Here is a 22,524-nt window from a genome sequence, read left to right as displayed (position 1 = left end):
TGTCTATGGCGCTTTTTGAATTTTCTGCATTTCAGAAACACTGCAAATTGCAAAAGGTTCTGGGGCATGCTGTGTGTGTGTGTGTGTGTGTGTGTGTGTGTGTGTGTGTGTGTGTGTTTGCAGTCCATTTTACAGAGAATACTGGCCAAGCCTTTGAGTGCCTGTGTGCTGCTCCCAGCCCTGGCCAGCAAGAACAATGATCAAGGACACCCAGTTTCAGTGGTCCAGAGAGACCTAGGCCACTTCCAGCTTTAGGCAGAATAAAAAAATTAAAATGAAGGAACACAAAACAAAATAGCGCCACACACCAAAGAAGTGAGATGTAATTAAATATGACAAAATATCTGCGAGCAAAAAAAAGAGAACCAACGTCTTTTACCAAATCATACCTCTCATTTGCTTAAGTTTACAGCTCTAGGCTGAGAGTGGGTGTCACATTTTGGTCTGCTGCAGGTAGAAACAAGTTGAGAGAAGAATCAAATACCCCCAAAATTAAGAAGGGACTAAATCTGAGGTCCACTTGGAGGTTGTGCACCAGGCCAAATGCCCCCCTGCAACCCCTCCTGCAAACTGGCCCTGCTTATAGGTTTACTTCAAAAACACCTGCTGCTTCTGAACACCAAACAAGACAGTGGAATGGGCCCTAAGGTACAAATTCTGTGCTATTTTTCTAGAAAAAGAGGTGCTGGAGCTCATCCTGAACGCCTTCCTTGTTCTCTTACAATGGCAACAGTGCCAACCTGAGAGGTGCTGAAACTGAGATCCAGCGAGTTCCAGCTGAAAAAAAAGCCCTGTACAAACTATAATTTTGAATGGATCCATGATATTCTTAAGAGTCCTGTAAACATTTCAGTTTTTTAGGCATCCAGAAGGTTGGGTTCCATTTTTTGCCAAATTGCACCAGGTCTTATTTTATTGCTGCTGTAAATACAATTCTGCTCCTCTCCTGGGAGTGATGTGGTGGCTTGGGTGCCCGCAGGCCCCGCGCTGCCCAAACGGTCCATTCGCCACCTCCCCCCAGCTGTAGGGCGGCTGAGTGGGAGGAAGCAGGCAGACTCCTGGGAGGCCCTGTGGAATGTCCTGCCCTGGCTGGCCCCACCCCAGACGACCGATTGGCTTGCTCTACTGCTGCATCTGGCTTGCTCTACTGCTGCATCTAACCATTTGAATCCTGGACCAATCCAGCCAAGGTGAGTGGGTCTGCAATGTACCTTCTTTCTGTTTCATAGATGCCAACTCTACAGGGATGAGGCATCTTCAGCCCCCCAGGGTCTGTTGGGATAGGGCTAAGCAATGGAGGGACAAAGGAGGCTGAGCCCTTCCTTGCCTGCCCTTCCCCTCCCTCCTACTTTAGTCTGCTGTCCTCTGCCTCCTTGGGAGATGCCGTGCGGCCTGGCTGGAGGTTGTCCTGCCCCGCGGGGGGGGGGGGATGCCACACGGCCTGGCACAGCCTGGCTGGAGGCTGCCCTGGGCCACGTAGCATCGAGATACACCAAACCAGCACTGAGGTGGTCTGTGACAGTTGCGCAACATCACAATGCGCATGACATCACATATGCACGCTGCATGTGTGACATCACACATGCACAACAGCCCCCCCCACGCTGAGTGAAACTCAAGGCCTCTGCTCTGCTTCATTGAGAAATAGCAGTTCTCCAACAAAATCTAGAAAATTCAGTAGTGTGACAACCTAGCAGTTACTCAGGGCTATGATTTTTATGAAAACCACCCTCGGATTATGCATATTACATGGAAAATGTACATTACAAGCACACATTAGTTTGTGATTACATATTTCTTGTTTCCTGAATAAAAATGAGAACTAACCTAACTAATAAGACCTAAGGCTGATCTTGAGAATAAGGTAAAGGAAAGGTAAAGGACCCCTAGATGGTTAAGTTCAGTCAAAGGTGACTATGGGGTTTTGGTGCTCATCTCGCTTTCAGGCCAAGGGAGCCGGTGTTTGTCCACAGACAGCTTTCCAGGTCATGTGGCCAGCATGACTAAACTGCTTCTGGTGCAATGGAACACTGTAATGAGTGCCAGAGCGCACGGAAACACCATTTACCTTCCCATTGCATCAGTACCTATTTATCTACTTGCACTGGTAAGCTTTCAAACTGCTAGGTTGGCAGGAGCTGGGAGAGAGCAACAAGAGCTCACCCCTTCACATGGATTTGAACCATCAACTTTCTGACTGGCAAGCCCAAGAGGCTCAGTGCACAGGGCCACCCACGTCCCTTGATCTTGAGAATATGCCACACACTGCCTGGTACTGCTAGCATTATTTGCTCTGAAATGTATTTTGTTTTCTTCTGTTGCAGCATATGACTCAATTTATTCACATAAATCAACAGGACCTGCTATCAACCAGTATGTATTTGTGTGGTCTGGACCATGTAGTTTGGAATGGAGCTGAAGAAAATGTCTCCTACATGAAACAACAATGAAACCCCTCTCTAGTAGAACCATCTGTTGTGAGAGATATGGGCCTGAACTTGTAGTACAAAACATCAGCACATGTTATGCTGCACAGTTACCCTTCTTACTCTCAAGTCTAAGAAAGCATAACCACGAAATTCATTCTATACTTATTTAGAAAAGGGAAGACTACAGATGAATTGCACTGTATTTAAAAATGCTCTCCCAGGATAAACAAAGTGTCTCATCTGTTTGATTTAGCTACACACAAACTGGACAGACATTTCTTAGGTAAGTAAAGTGCTGGCGACTGAAGATTTCAGATAGTTGCCAGAATACAGTAATAGTGATTCTGTGCAACATCCAGAATTACAATAACCACAATAAAAAACAACACAGAGCAATACATTGCATTTATTTGCATGCCCGCTTAATATATTTCTGCAAATTGGCACCTAGGCTAGGATCAATGCTCATTAAATAGCAGTATTACTTACCCACCATTATTCTTGAGAACGTAATTAACCCTCTAGATCTCATATAAGAGGATGTACAAAAAATGCTGCCCATAGTCGCTGCATTTTATTTCTATATGTTAAAACAGCAAAGGGGGAAAGCAAATTCTCCCTTGCCTTCGCCGCATATAAGCACTGTCTCCAGAGACAGAGAATTTTGCAAACAAGCAAAACAGGACAAAGAGTTACAAGGTATTTAAGGTTCAAAACTATATATTTTGCTAATATAGGGATATGCAAGCTTTTGAATTCTCTGACCAAAGATTTGGGCACAACCTAGAGAGTCCTTTTGCAACTAGAACTTTTCCCCAGATAAAATATTGTGGGACAAGTCCCAGACTGATTGTAAACTTTCAGAGACACCGTGCATTAAAGAAACTAGCATCTCCGACTGAATTTTTAGAAGCAGAGGGGATTGACATGATTACTCCTCTCCATGGATTTACTTAAGTGTAATTACCCAAATGCTTTTCTTAACTGATGCTTTGGGCAATCACTTCAACCCTTATATGGAAAATTACTACCAGGAAAGCATTCTTACAGAGAAGAAGGGTGTGTGGAGCAGAGAGTATAGGAGGAATGGCAGAATACCTAAGCACAGAACATGGAGCAAAGCCATTATTGTTTTGAATCAGGGATAGTTTCATACAGAGATTGCCCTGAGAATGTACAGAGAGCCCTCCTTTTGCAGCTGAATAACCCATGGCATCCTGCACACATAATGGCAGAAGACATGACTTCCAAGGATATTTAAACATGAATATATTTTCTTTGCAAAACTAAGCACTGGTTGCTTCTATGTCCTTATGTCAGGCTAGTCAGTCACACAAGTAGATTTCCAAAACACCAATGGCGTTGCATCCTTCACTGGCACCTGGGGGGGGGTGCGTACACACATGCCCCAGGCAGGACCAGGGGCTGGGCACAGAGGGTAAAGAAAACCCACTGTGCCTGCCCAAGCCTCTCTGCCGCTACTGGGCGGGGTGGGACACTGAGGGTTCACAGGGCTGTGCTGTGCCCCCTGCCCACCCACACAGGGGGAAGCCCAGCCAGCCAATGCAGCCCTTGGCAAGCAAGTCTAGCTGACGTTTCTTAGTCAGCCTGAGGCAAGATTGTCCCATTTTTGTCAGTCTAGAAACAATTTGGGGCAATAACCTGGAGTTGCTCAACAAATAATTCCTTTAAACTAGTGTCATGGAAGCTCAGATTAGACACCACTTCGTTCTTGGAACTATTCTCAGTTTCACCATTCTAAGAGTTTTGGGGTCCTGTTTTGGCAAGCCTGACCCATGAATGTGAAGACATTCAATACCTAGTTTCAAAACAAAAGGTGTCCATGACTCCTGGAGCTTATAGCTCCACATTCAACTTTTCAAATCTGTCTTGCACTGTCATTCAGTTCAGGAAGATATACGTGAAAGCATTCTAAGGTAAGCAAGGCCTAAGTGATCCTCCAAGACACTGTATATTAAAATTAGCACTTTCAACTGTATTTGCAATAGAACTGGAAAACCAGGTCTGATAATTCAATATAAATACTACATGCGCCCAGCCTGTAGCCAATGTTTTCCAGTAGATAAGCATCTGCATCTGGCATTATATGAAGTTTGTCCAGTGGCCACCACAGTATTCTATTCGGTCCATTAGAAATATACAAGCATTTAACTGCAATGATAGCAAAAACACAAATAGTGCCCCTGTCAGCAGTGTGACAAATATGCATATGCACATCACAGCTAATATGGAATATTAATTGAATCACATGAAAGATGTCACATTTGGTATGATAAAGTGACGCCAGATACTCACTGCTTGTCTTCAGGTTTAATAACGGATGGGTCTGTAAGATTCTCTCCAACCCCTGTAGAAGTCAAATTTATCAAGTATATTAGAAGGAAACTGCATTTTAAAAAATCATTTTTGAGACTGTAGCCTATGCAATCATTTTACAGCTATCTAATCTTCCACTTTATAGGGCAGAAACTGAAAAAACAACATTACAACAAATGTTGCATGCTCATTTCATTTTTGAAGATAATTTTTATTCTTTTTTCAATTTTAATGCACCACTACCACAACAACAACATCAGTCTAAAGTGTTTTGTAGATCCAAATGGACACCTGAAATATATGTGAGCAAGAACTATATATCAATGTCAGGAAAAATCGAGTACAAGAGATGCCCTTTGGTGTGCATTGAGACTTCTATGATACTGAAAGAAATAGACCAGTCTCTATAGAGACAGAGGTGGAATCTACACACATATAAAAACTGTTTTGAAAATGCTTTTTTAAAAAGTGTTTTTAAAACTACATTGAATTTTCTGTCTAGTGTCTAGTTCTGCCACCCGTCTAGTGTCACATTGTACACTGCACTTAAAACACACTTTAAAACATTTTATTTGCAGCTGTCTAGCTGAGTGCAGAGCTGCACATGTGCTCTTGGATCTCCATGCACAGACCTCAGCTATTGGATCGGGGTTGGGGGGATCTTGTGTGCTCAAACTTAGCCTATTGATTAATTCAACTTTGCCATCCTGGATAAAAATAATTACATTTGTGTATATTAAGTGCTGTACCTGGTTCCTTACAAACCCATCTGTGCATATGAATATTTTGCAGCTGTGTTGTTATCAGATGGAGATAGATAGATAGATGATAGATAGATAGATAGATAGATAGATAGATAGATAGATAGGTAGATAGATAGATAGATAGATAGATAGATAGATAGATAGATATGGATATTAATATCAATATATACACATATCTATAGAATCTCCAGTACAAGACTAGGCTTATCTAAGAAGCCAGTGACAACATTTTTCACTGGGCCTACTTCACAATCTGCCTAAATTCCAACCTTCCTAGATTGTGATGGCATAAATTAAAATTGGGTGTAGGTAAAATTGAGGAGAGGTGCAGAAGTGAAATTCCCACTTAATGGCTGACATTTGTGTCCAGCGGTGCTTCTCTTGCTGAGATTCAGATTTTCCAAGAATTCAGCGGCACAGCTCATAGCCACATGGAGCTCTGTGCATTCTACTGTGGTTCCCATTTTGTGGAACTTCCTTCTAGTTGAGATCAGAGAGGTCCCATCACTGTTGAATGTCTGGTGCTTACTGAATACTTCTTCCTCCTCCTCCTCCAGCAGGCTTTTTAATTGAATTCTGATATTATAGTTAAGTGGGTTCCCATGAGGCAAGACACAGTGATAACAGCAAGAACCTTTCTTGAACTACATAACTGGGAAACAGGGGCAAAGCAACTGCTTATATACATTCCTGAAAGGCTAGGCCACTCCCACTCCCAACATGATTGGCTGTCTAAACTTCCAAGCTGTGAATCACGACTCAGAGTTCAAGGGCCAATGGCAGAGACCCAAATCCTGAAATGTTCTGTGATTGGACATCATGTAGTGAATCAGAACACAGGAGCTGAGAATCCATAGTCCAGACTCAAGCTCAGGCAAAAACACAGACCACTGAATACATAACAATAGTTTTAACTCATTTTTACTATTATTGTGTTGGGTCCCCTGTACACTTCTTAGAGATTACTAGGAACAGAGGCAGATCTTGGGGTCCCAAATTTCAGCAGTGTCCTGTGCAATGCCAAAATTTGGCACCCCTCCACCCCTCGCACTCTGCTGTAAATCATAGTTGTGGCATCCACAGCAGTGCTCTCCACGTTCCGCGCCCAGTGCAGCCGAACTGGTCGTGCTCCCCTAAATCTGTCTCTGCTGGGGTTAAGCAGTCTGCAATTCTTTGAAATACATATATTAATCTTAAACTTATTACCCACCTTCACCAGCCAGTCCCAGAGCAGGTTACAATATGTAATACTACAGAGCCATGCAGAAAACCACATCATTCTGCACCCCATCCCCACTGACCAAGGCAGCCGTGATTTTCTCTCTCTGAATAGCACATTAATTGCTTATTATGCTTTTAGGAGCATGCAACTATATTGTGCTATGGACAAAGGGATGCTTGGAGCACCATGGCCTGAATATGAATTTTAAGAATATCAGAATATTGAAATCCAAACCTTTTCTGAAAGCTGAACTGAATATGTCAGAGTTTGTTGTTATCTTTTATTGACTTCCCACAAGTCTTCCATGGCTCTGTGCAAAGACCTTCACATGCACTTAAGCTTTCAAAAGAAGCCACCCACACAGCAGTTTTAAATCACTTGACTCTTAAATTTTGAATGTGAAGATAACAATAAATGAGGTTAGGGGACTGGAAGGTTTATTTTGTTTGAAAAATGTGTCTCGGTGTAATTCAGGCCTTTTGCACACTGTAAATAAATTAAACCTTTATCTTCCAGTACACATTTCCTTTGACACAATAACAGACAATTATATTGCTACTGCTTTATAGGTGGTTGTTCATCTTTTCAAAACTGTCTACTATTTCCCTTAAAACACCCTAGTCCCAATCCAGCGCCTGTATTTGTGTAAGATCTGATTTGCGTGTGAAGCTGCTGTTTGAACAGAAGCGTCCCTGTTCACTTCTGTGCCTGGGTCTGCACTGGGTGTTTAGTGTGGGGTGGGCCTGTGGAATGGACCCTTCTGTTTTATGTAGGGCCCGTTTTGTGCCCATTTGCTAACCCCCCCCCCAATGCTTCTTGTCCCAATGCTTCTTCCATGTGAGGGTTGTACCCAGTGTCACTCACAGAATAGACCTATGTAGGTCCATCAACTTCAACAGGTTTACTCTGAGCAGAACTTAGTTCACTTCAGGCCTGGCTTTTTTGTGTGAGAAGGACAGAAGAGAGCGTGGTCTTCATAGGTGTGAATGTGCTTACTCCTTCTGTCGATACAACTCATTTGTCTTTTTGGAAGTGTTGTTTTCCCACAAGGGCAGTGATGCATTGGGCAGGTGAACTTAGCACAGCTCAGCCCACATTTACTGAAACATTTGTGTTGTATAACCCTGCTAATTTTTAAAAAACCAATTGCAGAAGTCAGCAGAGCACAACTGCACATTTCCCTAAAAAAAAGATAGCACTGAGAGGTTCTCACTTAAAGGGGCTACATATCTCTTTAATGCTGCCCTGCCCCTACCAGCCCTTCATCCATCTCCCTGTGGCTACTGGAAATCCTGTTCTGCCCTACAGTAGACAGAGGAAGAGGATGGTAACCAAATCAGTTTTCAAGCAGTGTAGGAGACACAAGAGTTCCATTATCACTTCCTGTGAGAGAGTTCTTTAAAAAGACCAAGCCATCTAAATGATGAGGTGGCAATCCAAGGGGAGTCGGTAAGGAAACTGAGTTGGGCCCCAAACTACTTGTCATAATTTCAGTGAAAAGAAACTGTCATCAAAGCATGAAGAGCTTACAGCTGTCTCTAGTCCTTGTTTTCATTTATGTTGTACGTAAGGGTTGAATGGCCTCCCTCAGTTTTACAGCAGAGTATTTTGGTTCTCACTTACCTTGCAAATCTAACACAAGGAGCTCTCCTCGAGTATATTCATAAGTCCAGTGAGAAAAAGCCAGCATCATTTCTTCCAGCAAATTGCTAGGCGTGATCTCGTCCCCATTGTTGTTATTGTACTTGCGGAATTCTCCAGTCATGTACTTTTCTATTGTAAGCCACTGGTTGGCTGAATGGCAATATATTAAGAAGACTTCCAGGAACCTGAAAGAAGGATATTGTCAGTCAGGAAGTTATCTGAGTGGTGAACGTCTTCCCATGAGCCACACCACTATTACCAAATACGAGGGGGTGGGCAGATTTAGCAGAGCAGGGGCAGCAAATGTTCTTTTGCTGCATTTGATGAAAACAAAAAATAATTTGCATATCTGGCAAATGTCAAAGTGCAGTCACTACCTGTAACTTTGCCTCAGAACAGAGGTCACCCCATCTTGTTTTCTGAAGCTTTGGATAGGTTTCCCATTGACTTAAAGTAGGAAATCAACTAACACCTATATACCTTTTTGTGGCTTTCTGGCAGAATTGGGTTTAATCCTAGAAGCCCTCCCAAGACTCTGAAGTGGTGGCAAAGTCTCAGAGCTTTCCTGCTTTGCCATGAACTTCTAGGCGGTCCTAATATCTCTGAGGTGGAGATTCTTGCCTCAGAATCATGCCTCATCCAAGGAAAATGCACAGCCCTACTATTTAACAAAAAGCAATAAATTTATATAAATAACATTTTCTTTCAAGTCAAAAGGGAACACATTTGTCTTTAAACTCCTGTGCACAACTAAGTTCCTTTTAATTCTCTTGAGTCATGAAAACACTCCTGTCTATGGCAAGATGCTTTACATGGAGCTTATAAAAAGCTGTAACAAAAAGGCAATCACAGCATGATCAAAAGTATCTATTTCTGTACCGGAGCCATCCACGGAGATAGAAAATAGCAACTTTATTGGTCTAGTTGCAGATCTCCAAACAAGTGTGGTCAAAGTCCTTAAAAATCAGATAGGCTCATCCCTTCTAATAAAAACCAGGTTAAAAACTCTTCTGAAATGGAACACTGGTTTTCACTTTGATAAAGCGTTCAGATTTTTTTATGAGGGAAAGGCCAATATTACTCTTGATACTCTATAAAATTGCTTGTAAAACAAATTGTAAAATTTTATTCTAAGTATTCAGGACCAAGTTATGAGATCTCTCATCAAATAAGTATGGCTAGATGGAGAAATCTGAAATTGAGCTGCACAGGTGGGTGTTTAAATATATTACCTCTACATGGTACAGAAAATTAAAACATAAACTCAAATGGGTTTTCTTTTTCTGCTGCAGCTTTGAAACTGAGCTGAGAACTATGAAAGGCTGAAGAGCTGAGATGAGTCTGGCCTTAGCCAGGCCACCGCCTGAATCTAGAGGTGCCACTTTCTTTCAGAAGCCTTCCCTAGTTCTTCACCACCTGTCAGCCACCTCCACATAATGAAGGGCCGTTTTGGGCTAGCTGTCCAAAGTTTACTTCTCTTCAAACTGTACGCTGATCCATCAGTGACCTGGCCTGGCCTCTATATTTTATTTCATGGCAGAACGAGTTCTGAGCTCTGATACTCTGATGAATGAATGCTTGCATTTACACTGAAGCCATCCCACAATTAACCACAAGCTATTTTATTTATTTACTTCTGTGATAAAGGACTCTTCCTTCCTTTTCTTTTATTAGCAAGGTGCTGTCTTCTAAGGACAAATTACATGATTGCACAGAGCATAAAGCTAGTATCTTACCCTGGTACTTCAGTGTTGAAGCTGACAATTGTATTGATTCTTCTGAAATAAACCAGTGACATGGCACCCCAAAGGTTCTGGTGGTCACCCTCTACAACACATTTTACAAAGACCTTTTCATGAACACAGACCAATTGTCATCTAAAGGTCATTGATTGAGAGTTGTCTGACCACCAGCCAAGTTAAAAGTGCAGATACAACTGGGGTATGTCAGTGATCCCAAAAGCTGGATTAGTACATTTCATGCAAAATGATAGGGTGAAAAAAATGTTTTGCAGGATCACAAGGAAGCTTCTAATTGGACTTTTAAAATATAAAATTCAAGTTTGTAAATAGATTTTGTGGGGTACTCAGAAGGTTTGAGACCTTTTATCACCAGATCTTTTTCATGACAGAACTTACTGAGTTGGAGTGCCAGTAGTCATTATGTGCTGGCACCCAAGGAACTTTTTTTGTGTGTGCCAAAAAACCCCACCACTGATTATGAGAAAAACTGGGGTATTTTCCCCCTCTCTATGCTCCTTTCTCACATAAAATAGACAGAACAGGTTCTGGTCTATCCGTAGAGTTGCTGAGTTCTAATAACTTTAAACAGTTTTGCAGGGTTCCTTTCACCCCAATGAACTTAGGTCAATGCCTCTATTTCTTTGTGTTCCTCATTCAATCCAAAAGGAGTAGAACTGACCACACAACTTAAGAGGAAAAGCACTGATTGAGCACTCAGTTAAGGAGTGGAGTGTCTGAAACAACCATACACTTCATCACACTTGAGGACAACCTGGAACATGGAATTGTAGAAGATTATCCCCCCAAAATTGTGGAATTATCCGTGCTGTTGGAGTGTATTTGACCCTACCTGTCAGTGGAGGGTTAAAGCAGCGCATCTCGGCTGCAAGTACTGCTTTGTTTATTACCCAACCCATCAGAAAATTGTGAAAATATCTGTTATGGCAACATAAACAACTTTGACAAAAGTCCATATTCTATTTTAATGCTGCTGCTGCTGCTGTTATTTTGTTAGCCACCTTAAGTGCTATTTTATGGTGGAATAGTGCGGCAAAACTGTATGTTACCTTGATAAATAATTCATAAAATAAATATTGGTTTGTTTGTCTAATACTTGTCTTAGTTTTGAACCACGATTTTGCCTGTCTGGTAATACTGACTTTCGCCATTGACTGATTATCTGTTTAAGCAAGGTATCTCATACAGAACCTAGATAGGTTTCACCTCTTCCATGTTATGCCTGAAAACAGCTTCCCTACCTTGGGGTGTAGGGAATAGTATGTGGCTTCACTTGATTGAAGGTGTATATCAACTTCTGAGCAGCTCTTTGCTGCTGTATTTCCTAGGAATAACAACAATGCATAGTATTTAGTGTTTTACAACAACAACAAAAATAGTACAAAAATCACTACAGCTACATTATTGCAACAGTTCTTACAACAGCTCTTGAAATAAGACAGCCAATATTATCATCATCCCCATTATTTCCAATTTACACTTTGGGGCAAGATCCTGCAGCTTGCAGGCCACCCAGTAAGTCTTTTTATGGCTGAAGAGAGAGCTGCACTGGGGACTTCCAGCTGAGAGATCATACTCCTAACCACTATCTGTGGCTTAGATGGAGAAAACAAACATCAGTTATAAACAGTTTTAAGACAGAAGATACAGTCTTAACTGTTAAATGCTAAGAATGCCTGACCATGGTTTGTTTTCTAGCATAAATCAAAGATACAAAGCACCCTATTGTCTGACCTCCTCAGTTCCTACAGTAGATATTAAAACATCCTTGGGGTGCCTTTTATGCAGTGCCCCCCCCAGCAGTGCAGGCAGCTTGCAAATTGGGTTTCATTGACTTTTATAGTTACATTGTCATTTTTGGTTTGTCCCGGCCTAATGTGTCCAATATATTCTATGTGCAATGTTTGGATATAATTTCAACACATTTTCTGGTACAACAGAAGGGGACAGAAATGGCGACATTTCCCATTTATGCCACCAGGGTCCTCTCAGGTAGTCAGGCATTCAACTTCAGGAAAGACTTCTGCTAAATAATTCTTCACAGGGGTTCAACGATCACATGGAGTCAGTATAGATTTCTAGCCAAGTCATACGTACTCTGAGGCAGAGATTGAGCACGGTGCCATCATGGAAGATCTTTTGCCATGACTGAACTACTTCGGGAAGGAAAGATTTCACAATGAAGACTTGACCCAACTTCAGCACTTCATTCTCAGACCAGGTGCAAATGACCTTCATGGCCCTCCTTAGGCCTCCACCCATTTCCTCCCGAGACAACACTTGAATCATGGCCGCCATCCCATGCTGTGACCAGGTGGACATGCTTTTATCAAGATTCAGTGGAGAACTCTCTTCCAGTCTATAGACGGTCACTTCTTCTCCAGCTAAGACAAAATAAATTGGAAATATTATCTGGAAAGGACACAGTCGCATTGACTTATACAAGTAGAACAGCATACTCTATGTTGAATTTGTTTTCTTAAAACTATTTATATACAAAGCAGTTGTTTCTTGGTACCACAGTGAAGAGGTAAGATGTAATATATATTGATGCCGTATGATTTCATCCAGTAATGGTGCACTCCTATGCTTGCCTACTCAGAAGTAAGTCTCCCCAATTTCAGTGGGGCTTACTCCCCTCTTTGTGCATTCATAGAGAAGCTGGTACTCACCAAAGAGCTGCACTGGCGTAAAAGGTATGGTATGAGCCAATCTCATTAAATTGTTCCTTTCGACAGCTGCAAAGAAATAGGGCAGGGAGGTCATACTTGAGCAGTGCAGGATTTACTCCTGTTTTCTGCCCAGAAACATTTGATGATACTTCTCAACATATGCATGTGGACAAGGCCCTTGGCTCCCAAGCATCAAATCCGCATTATTTCTTATCTTTCCAAGTACTGGGTTTCCACTGCCCATCTTCACAGCACACATCACCCTACTCTGCACTGCAACATTATATGAAAAATATGCAGTACAGCTGGGGCAGCCAATAATATTAATATTAATATTAATATTAATACTAATACTACTGCTGCTACTACTACTACTACTAATAATAATAATACATTAGTTTTTACCCAAGATAGCAACCCATCCATCTTCCCTTCCACTGCAATCCTTGGCTCAAGCTCAAGCAGTCAAGTTTAGGGACAATGCAGGAATTATTTATTAGGTTTATGTGCTTAGTTCCTGGTTTGTTTGGTGGTGTTGTCTAAATTATTATGTCTTCCATTTGAGACCAGGTGAAGATGGTGTTTAGCATGAATTAAGTAGCATGTCTGTATGCAGCTGCTGTCATAATTTATGTTAAGAACTGTGTAGGCTGGGAAGAAAGAACACGGGTTGTACTGACAAGTATGTAAAAGGCTATGCAACATGTATGTAGTCACAAGAATAACTTTTCTTCTCTCTTTATTAAGAAAGACAAACATTAGAGACTGTAATCTTAAGCAGAGTTGTGACAGGCAGTGGGTGATAAATCTCCTTTGCTTTCAGCCATTTCACCAGCTCAAAATCACACACACCCCAGTTGGTTTTCTCCTTAAAGGTGAAAAGATAAGTGACATGTTTTTATCATTATCCTTGCAGGGACAAAAGCAGTCAGGAGATTGGGGGGGGGGGAGTACTAAGAGAAATAGCCTGTTCCTGCTATCCTGCTATAGGTTCTATCGAAGAAGAAGAAGAAGAAGAAGAAGAAGAAGAAGAAGAAGAAGAAGAAGAAGAAGAAAGTTACATGCATCTGTCTGTGATTTGGCTGCAGGCATCTTTCCTGGAAATAAGAGTGCCTTAACAGCAACTCACCAGAGATGGAGGGGTTTGGGAATATCCTAGAACTGAGCTTACCTTGAACAGCCGCCACCCCCCAAAAAGGAATTTATGGCCACACTGCAGGTTGCAAAGTGGAAGTGGAAGTCTGATGACTTTCAGAGAGGAGGGCAAAACTGCTTCATTTTCAGCAAGGGGCTGTTTAGGGTTGGTTACTGTGGCAATTTAAAAAGAAAGGAACTATTTTTTTCAGCAAAGAGACACTGCTCTAGAAAGCCCTAGCCTAGAATGACATTTGCTCCAATTGCCTCAAGTAGCATTTTTTTTTAAATTGTAAGGAAAAAACAGTCCCACAGCTGCCTCCAAAGTAAAGTGAACAGTTTGCCTTCAACTCTCTCCCCTTCCTATTTGTTCCCCCATTCTAAGCAGAACATCAATGGTGAGGGGCGGGGGGGAGGAAATCTCAGCCCCACAGCCAGTAAGATTTTAGCATCCCTGGTTGATATGCTTAGAAGCCTATTTCAGCATTAAGTGGCATGTAAATTAAATAATAACAACATTTGGGGTGTTGTGTGATGCTGGAGTCTTCTATTTTGGGTACGGTTGAGATTATTATATTATTTTTAAATTTTTTATACTGTGCTTCATCTGGAGTTCACAGGTGGTTCACAACTAAAAATACAAAATGGAATCACAAAATACATAATAAAACAAAAACACAACAAACCAATAACCTCCTTCCCAAAGACACATTTAAAAGGTCATAGAATGTTAAATCAGCCCAACACCTGTTTGAAGGGAAACATGTTTGCCTGGTACCTAAAGACAGGCATTCCACAAACAGGGAGCCACCACAGAAAAGCCCTGTTCTCCTGTTGCCCACCTCCGGACCTCTTGAAGGGGAGGCACCCAAAGAAGAGCCTCAGGTGAGAAATGATGGAAATGTTTTACCTAACATAGGAAGATACTATCCCTTCCCTTCCGGAAGAGCAAGGAAAATTAACTATTGCACAACATAGGGCAATATGTGTTAGGTTCTTTTCTGTAGAGAATGTTTAAAAAGCTTGCCTAAAGTAAAACAAGCCATCTGTGGTACAGGCTGGATTTGAAGTGGGCGAGGCTGTGTCTCCAACCCAGAATCTTAGAATTATTCAGAGTCATAACTAGTCAACCTAACTAGTAGCCATTCTTCAGGAATCTGCATTTGAAGAAATATTCCAGTGGTAGAAAACAAATGAGGGTTAAGATTCAGAAATAAATAATAATAAATAGGTCTAAATAAGGATTATATTATATTTGGGGAAACATAGTTCTCCAACTCAATTTTGCAGTGGAAATCTTCCCAACCAATTTTCCCAAAAGAAATTCTCTCTTTTGTTTCATACCAGGTTGCCATGGCATTCTTAGCCACAACTCACCCATTGCAGGTGTGTTTGATTTTTGTTGATACATTCATTGGACTTATGATGTAATAGCTAGATGGGAGGGGAAATTGGCCGTTATTGACTGAAAATCTGACACAACTTTGGAATTTCTAACTTCAACAATTCAACAATTCAACAATTTCTTAACTATGCTCTTCTCAATTGAAATGTGCAAAGATTTTCAGATTCTAAAGTAAATATGGACTATAGGGACATCTACTGGCGTGTTCTACACATTTCTCACTATCCTCAGAAAAAAAACCCAGTTTTGTGGCATTCTACTGACTGGTACATGTTCAGATGGAGAATGTAAAACAGAGCTCTGGCTGAGCAGTGTTCAAATGGTTGAATTGGCAATTGATCAGTTTAAGGTGGAAATCAGAAGCTATGAAGGCTATTTTGTTACATTTGATCTGATACATCAGTTGTGGCCCACTAGCGACAAGGCAGGCTTCCTAAGATTTGGAGACTTTTCCTTTTACTTCTTGTTTATTTAGAAGAAAATATAAATCACTTAATAAAATATGAACTCTAAGCAGTGTACATAAAACTGAGAGGCTGCAACCGAGACTCTGACACAATCAGCCTGACCTATTTGCTAAAATTACAATAAAAAATAACCTCTCCCTGTTTACAGACATACAAGGCAGGTGCTCATCCCTGATCACTGCTTATAACGCATGATGAAGTGGATGACGTGCATTACTTTTTACCAAGTTAATGCAGCATATGGGTAAATGATCAGTAGTTGGTCTGGATGCTCCTCAGATTCCTTCCATGTGAGCAATTTTACTTTAGAAATTCCCAGTTTGAAAACAAACAAAACCTGAAGATAATCCACTTATGGTAGGAACAAGAATATGCAGAAAACATTGCATTTTTATGACAAGTACAAATTAATAGAGATTAACAAGCTGCTGCTTCTGTATGTTCCTCTATTATTTCCCTGTGTTGTCTTTGGCTGTGAAACTGCTATTTCTTCCCTGCCAGTAGTTTTTTAAAAACTCTGAACTTGGTTCACCAACAACTACAGTACTTGCTATGTAGAAGCTAGTGTTAAAGTGATAAATAATCTTCCCACTCACTTCTGTGTTACAAATCACATTAATATCTTGCTTTTGATAACAAATTACTTCCAAGTGAGACTATCAAAAAATGGCAGGGGAAAAGAATTAATATGCTTATCAACTACTACAATAGTTCAGCTATCACTTAGATAATTAATACTTACCTGAGTAATGATGGTGCAGATCTTGAGTCTTTAAGGAGGATGAGATTTCTAACAACAACAACAACAGGTTTTTGTTTTAACCAAAGCAAGCAGAGATAAATGTGCTGTTTAAGTTTAAGAAGGTTATGAAATAATATGACTGGCTTAGCATTCTGTGGAAGGCAATTAATTTAACTGTGTTATAAAGTACAAAATGTAGCCTGTGTAAACTGTCAATAAAACAACACATAATTATGCTGGAGAACACAGAATGACAGGCAATAGTCAACTCAAGCACACTCAGCTTCTCCAAAGCTGAAGAGCTGGAAATTGCACTTTAGGGACAATAAAAACCCCTTTACTGTCCACTGTGCTTCATGGGATCCGAAAGGTCTGATATCCTCAATTCCATCCTCAGTCATTATGCATTCCACTAACTACATGATGACAATAATGTTATAGTAATACTGCTTCATTAACTCATGACATCTAAGATGTTGTAAAATTTAAAACAGACAAATAATAAAGAAGCAAAACTAATATAAAGAGACATTTATAAAATGGCCTAGATTCTATAATGTACAAAGCAAACTCTGATCTTACTTGAACAGGTAAAGGTAAAGGGACCCCTGACCATTAGGTCCAGTCATGAGCGACTCTGGGGTTGTGGCACTCATCTCACTTTATTGGCTGAGGGAGCTGGCATACAGCATGACTAAGCTGCTTCTGGCGAACCAGAGCAGCGCACGGAAATGCTGTTTACCTTCCCACCGGAGCGGTACCTATTTACCTACTTGCACTTTGACGTGCTTTCGAACTGCTAGGTTGGCAGGAGCTGGGACCAAGCAACAGGAACTCACCCCATCGCGGGGATTTGAACCACCAACCTTCTGATCGGCAAGTCCTAGGCTCTGTGGTTTAACCCACAGTGCCACCCGTGTACCATAATCTTACTTGAAACAGAGGCTCAATTCAAACATCATCAGTGGCAGAGCATGGTTTGGGATGCCTAACTATGGTTAGGTGTGATGCAGTTTGAACTGACAATACATGGTTAGCTTCTCTGACAAACCAGAATCAGACACATGGTGTGCAAACCATGGCTTGTGCTAACTATACTTTGGAGTGATGTCTAAACTGACTTCATGTATGGGACTTCCGGTCAGCGCCAGCGACCGTAATGGCGGATTTCCTCTAAACTCCGGAGGAAATCGGCTTCGTGGAGCTGGGGTTCTACCGCTACGGCAAAGCGGGGACCCGAAAAAAATCACAGGTGGGGAAGCCTGTGAACTGAAGGCTTGGTGGGCTCCATTTGCGCTCCCCCCCCCCGCTGCAAAGCAGCCTTTTTAAAGGCTCCGGAACGGACCGGGGGTGAGGGGTGCGGAGCTGAGAGCTGTCTACCCGTCTCCGCGAAGTGAAGCCGCACAGCCAGGGTCGGAGAGCGCTGATTTCTTTTCTGGCTAATTGGACTCGAAAACAACTACCCGTGAGTAGGAATTTGACATATATTGGGAAGAAAATTACTAAAGAATTCGGCCGAAACGGGAAAGGCAAAAACAGGAAGTCTGCCTTCCCGGACTGTTAACAGATCAAAGTAAAGAGACTGTAAAGCTGGGACTTAGAAAGATGAGTTCTCGGGAGGATTAAAATCCAGCATCTGAAGAGGAAAACCACCCCACTGTTAGCAGGAACAGTGGGGAGATATTTGAAAGATTTTTGACCTGCAAGGAAAGGAAATTTTAAAATACATCTGCTGACTTTAGAACCTGGGAACGGACTGCCTATGATAGGGAAGCCGATCAGAGGGAACTGTCAAACGGAGAGTGGAAATAAAAGTTTGATTTAGCTCTGCAAAGGATACAGTGTGGAAATATCTGGGAAAGGAAAGTAACATTTTGGGACTAAAAATTTGATACTAAGATACTGGGACTTTATTAGAATATCATTCATTATAAAGTTGCAATAAGAAGTTGGATTTGTGACCCCTAGAGGCAACTATGTTGCAATGACATTCTAGACAACAAGTACTGCTGTGGGAAAATTTCTACTTTACCTAAACAAATTCTCCAAGCGTGTGACTGACCTTGGGAGTGTATGTGAGTGTTATGGCAGATAAAGCAGAGTTGACACAGGAAAAAACTACCAGGTCTGGAAGACAATACAAAGTTGACACTACAAGAAGGCCTTCAACAGGGGGTGTAGTGGGCACAGCAGGAGCTGCTGCCCCACAGGTAAAATTAAAGGTTATGTCAACTGATGAACTGTTGGCCCAAGCATTGGGTAAAATTGATGCATCTTTGGAGAAGTTGGCCAACAGGGTCGAAGAGACAAATAAACAAGTAGCAGAGGCTTGTGCAAAAATTGAAGCGAATACCTCAAGCATTAATTTGAATACTTCAAGTATCAATGAACTAGGGAAAAAGGTGAACTCTAATACACAGTCTATTGAAAAATTACTGGAAGAATCGGCTTCAACTAGAAAATTGGCTGAAGAGGCCAAGGAAATTGCAACTGCTGTTCAGGAACAGATTCCACCGGTACATAAGAAGTTTGAAGAGTATGATTTGACGCTGTCCATGATAGACCTTGAAAGAAAAGCGAGAAATCTAAGAATAAGAGGCGTGCCAGAAAGTGAGAAAGAGAATTTGGCAGAATTTCTCACAAAAGAATTGTCACAATTTTGGCAGAAGGATCTGGGGGAGGAAGAATTTACTATTGTGAGTGCTTTTAGACTTGGTAGAAGACAAGGAAAGAATAAAGCAAGAGACTGATAACTTTGAAAACAAAGGAAGAAAGGGATAAAATACTGAATCTACATTACCAAAGAACCCTGGAAATTGAGGATACCTTTGTGGAAATCTTCAAAGACATACCTAAACACATTTTGGAGGTAAGGGCCTACTACAGAGACCTGGTTGCCTTGCTGAGGAAAAACAAAATAATTTTCAGGTGAGAATTCCCCCAAGGCCTATCTTTTAAATATAGAGGAAAGAAAATAAGAATAAGGACAGTAAATGACAAGGACAAGTTTTTGAAAGATCACGAAGAGGACCTACAGAAGGAAGTGGATTCTGCTGAGGATGTATTGATGCCAGGACAAGGACTTTTGGAGATTGCAAATTTGATATCTGGACGCTCCGGCCCAAGGAGAGACAAGCCACCGACAGAAGAAGAACAACAACTTGGTGCAGTAGGAGGGAAAACTAACTAACTAATCATGTCTCTGCAACTTTTAAGTTGGAATTGTAATGGACTTAATTCCCCTAGAAAGAGAAAAGAGATCTTTCATATATTAAAGAAAGAACATTTGGACTTGATTTGTTTACAAGAGACTCATGTTATGAGGCTACACAGGAAAATACTTGTTAATAAAAGATTAGGGCCAGAATTTATTTCGTCTGATAAAGTTAAAAAAAGAGGAGTGGTGATTTACGCAAAGGAGAAACTTCTACCGAAATTTATCCTCAAAGATGAACAAGGAAGATATTTGGCTATTGAAATTCAGTTTCAAGGGGAGAAATTTTTGATAGTAGGTGTGTATGCACCAAATGAGGGGAAGTCGGAATTTTTCAAGAAGTTGCATGAGACTTTGATGGACTTTATGGACTACAATATAATTTTGATGGGGGATATGAATGGAGTTGTATCCACCAATATGGACAAGGCGCAAAAACAGGTAGTCACCAAAGATGGTAGACTACCAAAAACTTTCTTTGAAATGACTGACAATATGGACTTGATCGACATTTGGAGAACTAAGAACCCCTTGGAGAGAGAGGGAACATTCTTCTCTGAAGCCAAGATGACATGGACCAGAATTGACCAAATCTGGATTACTAGAGGAATGGCACCAAAGATAAAAAAAGTGGAAATCTGCCCTAAAATATGCTCCGACCATAACGCTGTAAAGATGGAGATGAAGACAACAACAACCGGTACCTTCAGATGGAGGATGAATGACACCCTATTCAGAGACGAAGAAGTATACAACAAGGCCCAAAAGACTCTTAAAGACTACTTTGAATTAAATTTGCCAACAAATGTGGAAAAAAGAGTAATCTGGGATGCAAGTAAAGCCGTGATGAGAGGGTTTTTGATACAACAGAATGCATTAAAAAAGAGAAGGCAAAATGAGAAAAAAGATAAAATTTTGGAGAAAATTAAAGAAGGTGAGAAAAAATTGAGAGCCAAGCTGAAGTCACAAGAGATTCTGAGAGAAATAAAGATTTATCAAACACAATATATGGAATTGATGAATCAAGAAATAGAATGGAAAATTAAACAAATGAGACAGAAGACATTTGAATCGGCGGATAAATGTGGGAAATTACTGGCATGGCAACTGAAAAAAAGACAAAAATTAAATACAATTACAAACTTGGAAGTAGAAGGAAAAGACATAAATAACCCAAATGAGATTAGAAATTGTTTTCAGAAGTACTTTAAGCAATTATATGCACAAGGGCCACAGAATGAAAGGGACATTGATGGATTTTTGAAAACAAATGGATTACAAAAAATTTCACAGGAAAGTAAAGCATTGTTGAACTGTAAAATAACAGATCAGGAGATAGAAGGTGCCATTTTAAATATGCAATTGGGCAAATCTCCGGGACCGGATGAACTGACTTCCAGATACTATAGATCTTTGAAGGACTGGATAATACAACCTCTGAAGGAAGTTTGTAATGAGATTTTGGAAGGGAAAAGGGCACCAGAATCGCGGAAAGAGGCTTATATTACACTTATACCGAAAACAGAGACTGAAAAGACTCAACTTAAAAACTACCGTCCCATATCCTTACTAAATGTGGATTACAAAATTTTTGCTGACATTTTGGCCAAGAGATTGAAAAGAGTATTGATTGAAGAGATACATAAGGACCAAGCGGGCTTTCTGCCGGGAAGACATATATCTGACAATTTGAGGAATGTAATTGACATCTTGGAAAAGCTAGATGTGAACATAAATACTAAAGCTGTTTTGATATTTGTGGACGCGGAGAAAGCCTTTGACAACATTTCTTGGAGTTTTATGAAAAAGGATTTACAGGGTATGGGGGTAGGCCAAGGTTTTGAAAATGGTATAGGTGCAATATATTCTGAACAAAAGGCTAAATTAATTGTAAATAATGTGGTTACGGAACAATTCAAGATTGAAAAAGGGACACGACAAGGGTGCCCAATTTCCCCTTTACTTTTTATATCGGTCCTGGAGGTTTTGCTGAATATGATTAGAAGGGACCGGTTGGTTAAAGGTATACAGGTCGGAGCCAAACAGTATAAATTGAGAGCATTTGCAGATGATCTAGTCTTGACGTTACAGGAGCCAGAATCTAGTACCAAAAGAGTCTTAGAATTAATTCAAGAATTTGGTCAGGTGGCAGGATTTAAATTGAAGAAGACCAAAACTAAGGTTTTAGAGAAAAATATGACATTGTTTGAAAAAGAGAAATTTCAGAATGAAACAGGTCTGTCTGTGGTGAAGAAGGTGAAATATCTGGGGATTAACATGACTTCTAAAAATGGGAACTTATTTAAAAATAATTATGAGAAATGCTGGTCAGAAGTGAAAAAAGATCTCGAAATATGGTCAAATTTGAAGCTTTCCTTGCTGGGTCGAATAGCAGCTATAAAGATGAATGTACTGCCTAAAATGTTATTTTTGTTTCAAACATTACAAATTGTGGACAAGATGGACTGTTTTAAGAAGTGGCAGAAAGATATCTCTAAATTTGTCTGGCAGGGCAAGAAGCCCAGGATAAAATATAAGATTTTAACTGATGCAAAAGAAAGGGGTGGCTTTGCCCTGCCAGACTTCAGACTGTACTATGAATCAGCAGCATTCTGCTGGTTGAAAGATTGGCTGCTTCTTGAAAACACGGACATTTTGGATTTAGAAGGTTTTAACAATGTTTTTGGATGGCATGCATATTTGTGGTATCATAAGGTTAAAGCTCACAAAGCAT

General features: G+C 40.8%; 1 protein-coding gene across 5 annotated transcripts in view; it reads right to left on the bottom strand.

Annotated features, from left to right (window-relative positions):
- The window catches only part of TRPM6 (transient receptor potential cation channel subfamily M member 6), a 91,825-nt gene that overhangs the window by 5,826 nt on the left and 63,475 nt on the right, over window positions 1-22,524 (bottom strand). For all 5 annotated transcript variants that reach the window (XM_083576459.1, XM_083576458.1, XM_083576456.1 and 2 more), the window contains 6 exons: window positions 16,577-16,624; window positions 12,829-12,894; window positions 12,254-12,540; window positions 11,398-11,480; window positions 8,376-8,581; window positions 4,746-4,797 (listed from right to left, as the gene is read on the bottom strand). In XM_083576459.1, the coding sequence (XP_083432585.1) occupies window positions 4,746-4,797; window positions 8,376-8,581; window positions 11,398-11,480; window positions 12,254-12,540; window positions 12,829-12,894; window positions 16,577-16,624 (742 nt within the window). The remainder of the gene's footprint in view (window positions 1-4,745; window positions 4,798-8,375; window positions 8,582-11,397; window positions 11,481-12,253; window positions 12,541-12,828; window positions 12,895-16,576; window positions 16,625-22,524) is intronic.

Source organism: Podarcis filfolensis (genome assembly GCF_964270895.1).
Source record: "Podarcis filfolensis genome assembly, chromosome: 11".
NCBI lineage: Eukaryota > Metazoa > Chordata > Lepidosauria > Squamata > Lacertidae > Podarcis > Podarcis filfolensis.
The sequence above is the reverse complement of the archived record's forward strand: the minus strand, read 5'-3'. Positions and strand labels throughout refer to the sequence as shown.